Source organism: Pseudonaja textilis, chromosome 1 (assembly GCF_049901715.1).
Source record: "Pseudonaja textilis isolate UNSWEBS1 chromosome 1, rPseTex1.2, whole genome shotgun sequence".
Classification (NCBI taxonomy): Eukaryota; Metazoa; Chordata; class Lepidosauria; order Squamata; family Elapidae; genus Pseudonaja; species Pseudonaja textilis.
The window spans coordinates 176,828,084-176,833,586 of NC_141990.1; the positions used below are offsets into that span (position 1 = coordinate 176,828,084).

Below are 5,503 nucleotides of genomic sequence, written 5' to 3' on the forward strand. Positions count from 1 at the left end.
ATGTGGAATCAGTTGACGTACGATTCCCAGATTTCTGTTGTGAGGTCAAACAGTGTGGGTGGTGTGTTGGTTCCAGCCATTGTTCTGATTCTGTTTGTCATTGTGGTGGCGATCGCCACATGTTCGCTGGTCCTGCCTCATCTCAGTATCCCACATTTGTCGCCAGTGTTAGATTGTGGGCAAAGAGACGCAGGAAGCTCAACTCGTTCAACTTCTTTTATTCATTTTTGCAGAACTGAGAACTACAGCTGCAGTAGCTCCTTTTATAGTAGAGCTGTCTGGGGCTTTGACCAGTGACAGCTCTTTGATTTCCCACTCCCATGACTCAGCCAATCAATGGTGAGTATGTTAATATGTAACAGTTGCTATATACATAATTCCACACAGACCAGTCATCAGAAATCTCTCCCTTTTACTTTCCTCATCTTTTCAAAACTCTCCTGAATGTATGACTGACTGAAATCCTTAACAATAACTAACCAAATGCAGCAGGAATATACAATCTCTAACTCTTTTCTTTTTTAAAAAAAATCCTGTTTCCTGTTACATTGACAACATTTTTCAAACATAACCATTTTTGGTTTAGGAATAACCAGATGTTCTAACACTTGAACCTAGAGAGAGATGCTTTCTTGTTTATTTACAGGGAAGCCCTATGGGGTATCAGCTGTTTCTTCTCCATATAACATTTTCTCATGTAGAGATTATGGGGTTAGGGAAGCAACCGATATTTGTTATAATCCTGAATTAGTTTGAAACCCAAATTATGGCCTTCAGGGTCATAATTTGGAAGGCTCGGTGATACTTTGAATCTTGTTTAGTTTTCAACAGTAGATACCTTTGAAATCTGGAAATCCTAATTTAGTATTAGTAATTACTACTCATAGTGCATAGATTAAGCACTGCTCACTTCCTTAATATTTACATGGCATGTAAAACTAACAACTGTCAGAACACTAATTGTTTTAGAAGGTTGTGGGTGGTCTAGAAAATTCTGAGTACACTCAGAGGGGTTTTCTTAATTTGTACAGACTTTGTCCAGACTTTGGAATAAAACATGGGAGTTTGGCCTTTGTTATTTCAGTTGTGCAGTTTATTGTGCTCAACCCATTCAGAATATGTTCTTATTTACTGTACTGGAACAAGCCCAGTATGTTGCTAAATACTTCTCCATATTTCTGCAAACAATAAGAAGTTTCACAGACATAAAGTTTACCCATGCCTAATTCCCTTTAAAGTTTGATTATTAGAGGCTTGGGTTTCTTTAATATAATCATCATCAGAGTTTTCTTGGTCTACACTGGAACTAAATTTGATAAGCAGTGATTCAAGAATGCAACTCTTGATAAATTAGGTTTGTCACAGCATCTACTGTATATCAGTCAGTATTCAACTCTTCAACCTTTTTCTCCTGTCTGTGTGGCTCCTTCTCTCCTTTCTCTTTCCCTAAGTGGAGAAGAAGGAACAACTGGCACCTGTGGTTTGTTAACCAGCCAGGGTGGGTCTCAGTCTCCTTCTAGCCATGCCCAGACTAGTCTTTAGAATCACTATTTTCACTCAGAAGCAATTTGAAGACAACCCACAATTGTATTTACTTCCACTGAATCAGAAATGCTGAGACAAGGGAAGAAAATAATTATTTCATCTAAACAAAGGGTTGGAATATTTGTATCTTCCTCACATCTTTCACTTCTGTAGTGTTTATTTGGCTAGTTGGGCATGCTGATTGAAAAAACAAAACAGCCCTTTCAGGAGAGGGAGCTAAAACACCTTCCCCTTTGAAACTCTTCCTATTATAGCTCCACATCAGCAAGGTTGGGCAAAGCAAGCAAGTTTGGACAAAGGTTTTCATGTAGAGGTTAGAAGAAATGACCAAGAAGAGCCATGGTGGCGCAGTGGTTAGAATGCAACATTGCAGACTAACTCTGCCCACAGGCAGGAGTTTAATCCTGACCATGTTGTGTTGTTCAGTGGTTCGAATGCAGTACTGCAGGCTACTTCTGCTGACTGCCCACTGCCAATAGTTCAGCAGTTTGAGCCTTCCTGGCTCAAGGTTGGCTCAGCCTTCCATCCTTCTGAGGTCAGTAAAACGAGGACCCAGTTTGTTGAGGGCAATATGCTGATATGGTAAATCACCCAGAGAGTTCTGTAAAGCATTATGGGGTGGTATATAAGGCTAAGAGGTTCATAGAAGCTCTACAAAGGAGAGGAAAGAAAATGAGTTGTCTTCTTCTAAATCATTTTCATGTTCCATGAAAACAGGCTCATGCAGGGGAGGGGCAGAATGCATTCATGTATCAAGTGGGCCAACTAACCTGATTAAACCCTTCTGGTAATTGGCCTCATGCATATAGTTGAATGGGATAAAGAGGAAGTAAATTAACACTTCATATTCTAGAAAGGTTTTCCAAAATCAGAGCCTCTTTCAAAATGGGCCCTTTCAGATTTCAGCACCTTAGTTGCCCACTTACCCACAAAAATAGATAATAGATTCTTTAGCTCATTTTGTGGGGAGGGGGCATGGCAAGTGTGTTGTTTTCAAAACTGAATGAATGTACACAGATAATTAACTCTGAGATTAGTTTCAGTGTCCTAAAGACCTCAGCTTCATTGGGAATTAGTTGATTCTCTTCCATCCACTTTCTCTCATGCAAACAACTTCCCAGACTATCCCTTCCAACATCTATGATCAAGAAGTCCTAGAGAACTCCTGCAAAATGATGTGTACTTTCTAGGTATTGCATCCCAGTGGAGTTTGAGTTGTTCTATACTCCCTAAGAAGGTGAAAAGGGTGGAAGTAGGCTTGGCCCCTTTAAATGTATCTAGAGCAGGGGTCTCAAACTCAATTTACCTGGGGGCCACTGGTGGCAGAGTCTGGGTGAGGCTGGGCCGCATAAGGGATTCCACAAAAAACGTTGTTAAAAAAATATCCTCAAATGTCACCAACAGTTAATGATTTCTCCAATACATGAACTGAGCCACATTTGGCTTGAGAGAGGAGGCACTTGAGACCCTCAGTATAGCTTGAAGATGATCATCAGTAAGTCTGGACCTGTACTTGGACTTGTTAAAGTTCAGGGTGGAGAAGAACTTTTCGCACAAATATGTGCTCCCAAAAAGGCACAGGGTCCGCTTGAACATTCGGGAAAGCTCAGGGAAGCTGGGGGGCAATTCTCTCAAAAATTGCCCATGCTTGTCTGCTTTTCCATTCACCTCCCTAAATTTGGCCTTGAGGTCAGAGTTGCATTGCAGGTCAATAAGCTCCATTTGAAGCACAGGAGGGGCATCTTGCACATCAAAGGTGAAGGGGCTCTGCAAAAATTTGAAAAGTGGCTCTGTGCATCTTGAAGTCTGCAAATCTGTGATCAAATTCCTTCTGTAGCTTCAAAATAGCATCAACATACTTCTCACCACTGAATGGTGTGCCTGCATCCACAAGTGCCTTGTATGCTGGGAAATGGCAAAGGTTTGTCTGAGAGAGCTGGGCTTTTCATAACACAAGTTTTGTGGAGAATGCTCTCACATTGTCATAGGCAGCACTGACAAGCTTCCCCTGGCCTTGTAACTTCTTGTTCAGCTCATGTGTGATGTCGACAAGAAAAGCTAAGTCCATGAGCCATTTCCGATCATTCAACTCGGCAACAGCCATCCCATCCTTCTCCATGAAGGCTTTCACTTCTTCTCTCAGTTCAAAAAATCATTTCAAGACATTTCCCCTGCTGAGCCAACGTACCTCGGTGAAATAGAGCACATCTTCATATTCTGACTCCATTTCTTCTAAAAAAGCACAGAACCTCCTGTGCTTTAAGCCCCTGGATCTGATGTGGTTGATGCATTTTACAATAACAGACATCATGTTGTCACACTTCAGGCATTTGCTGCAAAGGGCCTGCTGATGGATAATGCAGTGCAGAGCAATAGCCTCTTCTACACCCTCCTCCTCAAGTTTTCTCTGAACAAGTGCCACTAGTCCATTTTTCCTCCCCATCATTGATGGCGCTCTGTCGGTTGTTATTCCAACAAACCTATTCCATGGCAAACCGGCATTCTCAATGGCATCACACAGCTGGCAAAATATCTCATGATTGGTGGTCTGGCTGTGCATTGGAATTACTCTGAGCAACTCCTCTGTCACTTCAAAATTGCAATCAACACCACGGACATAAACTGTGAGCTGAGCAGTGTCAGTTATGTCTGTGCTCTCATCAAGAGCAACTGAATATGCATCAAAACATCTGGCTTTCTCACACAGTTGATGATAAATGTCACTTGATAGGTCAGAAATGCACTCTGCCACTGTATTGGCAGAAAGGCTGATGTTGCTGAACTGACTTTTCTTTTTCGGACAAACTATACTTGCAGCCTGTAATATGCATTTTTTTACAAACTCTCCCTCTGTGAATGGTTTTCCCGCCTTAGCAATCATCTCACTAACCATATAGCTAGCTTCGACTTCTCTTTGGTTGCTTTCTTGAAGAAATCTTGTTGCCTCACTAGACATGTTTTAAGACTGGCAACCTGGTTGGCTCTCTCATCCCCCTGATATTTTGCACATTCCTCAGCATGTTTAGTTGAATAATGACGTTTCAGGTTGTATTCCTTGTGCACTGCAACTTTTTCAGCGCAAATAAGGCATGTCGGGATGCCCCTGTGCTCAACAAAGAAATACTGCGTCTCCCACCTTTGCTGAAATTGTCTGTGCTCATCACCTATCTTTCTCTTCACCGCAGGCTTTGACAAAGACATGATGAGGGTGTGACAAAATTTAGTTTATTCCACTTGGTGTTGCTCTTGTTCCACATTTCATAGAAGTGTTTAGCTAGCTAGGGACGCATGGAGAACGTCTTGACGCGTGACATCATTTCCACTTCTGCTTGTCACAACAGCGCGGCGGATGATGCCCAGTAGCAGTCGCCTTTCTCTGCGTTTGATCGTGGCATTTGTTGATGGTAGAAAGTACCGGAATGGCGACCGCAAAAAAAGGTGACTGCTACCGGACTGTTCGTCATCCACCACACTGTTGTTACAAGCGTAGTGTGCATGAAGTCAATGTAGCTTAGCCTAGTACCGGATGTCAGCCACGACGAGGAACGGCGGGCGGGACTTCCTTCAGAGGTCCATTCCCCCTGCGGGCTGCACTAATATTATACTTTCATATCATGGTGAGGGCCACAGGATATCATCCTGCGGGCTGCAATTGGCCCGCGGGCCGCGAGAATGAGACCTCTGATCTAGAGTGATTCTAGCCAGCAATTATTGCCTCCAAAGGATGGGAAGTGCATACAGTTATGTATATGTGTTTGTGTGTATGTCTGTGTGTGTGTGTGTGTCTGTGTGTGTGTCTGTGTGTGTGAGAGAGAGAGAGAGAGAGAGATCTTCTACATGTGTGGTCTGCTTTTGGATAAATAAATCCCATTTGTAGGATTTGTTCACTCTTTGTACAATTTATTTGTAACATTTATATCCTTTTGCTAAAATTCTTCCAGCAATGAAACACAATAAG

At 42.4% G+C, this 5,503-nt stretch overlaps 1 protein-coding gene across 1 annotated transcript; it reads right to left on the reverse strand.

Moving 5' to 3' along the window:
• Positions 1-1,124: 1,124 nt before the first annotated feature.
• LOC148127941 (general transcription factor II-I repeat domain-containing protein 2A-like) lies at positions 1,125-4,501 on the reverse strand. The gene is made up of 3 exons (XM_087924207.1): positions 3,734-4,501; positions 3,214-3,312; positions 1,125-1,178 (listed from the first exon to the last, which is right to left on the reverse strand). Exons 1-3 carry the CDS (start codon positions 4,499-4,501, stop codon positions 1,125-1,127), a joined length of 921 nt encoding a protein of 306 aa, XP_087780333.1.
• Between the last annotated feature and the right edge of the window lie 1,002 nt (positions 4,502-5,503).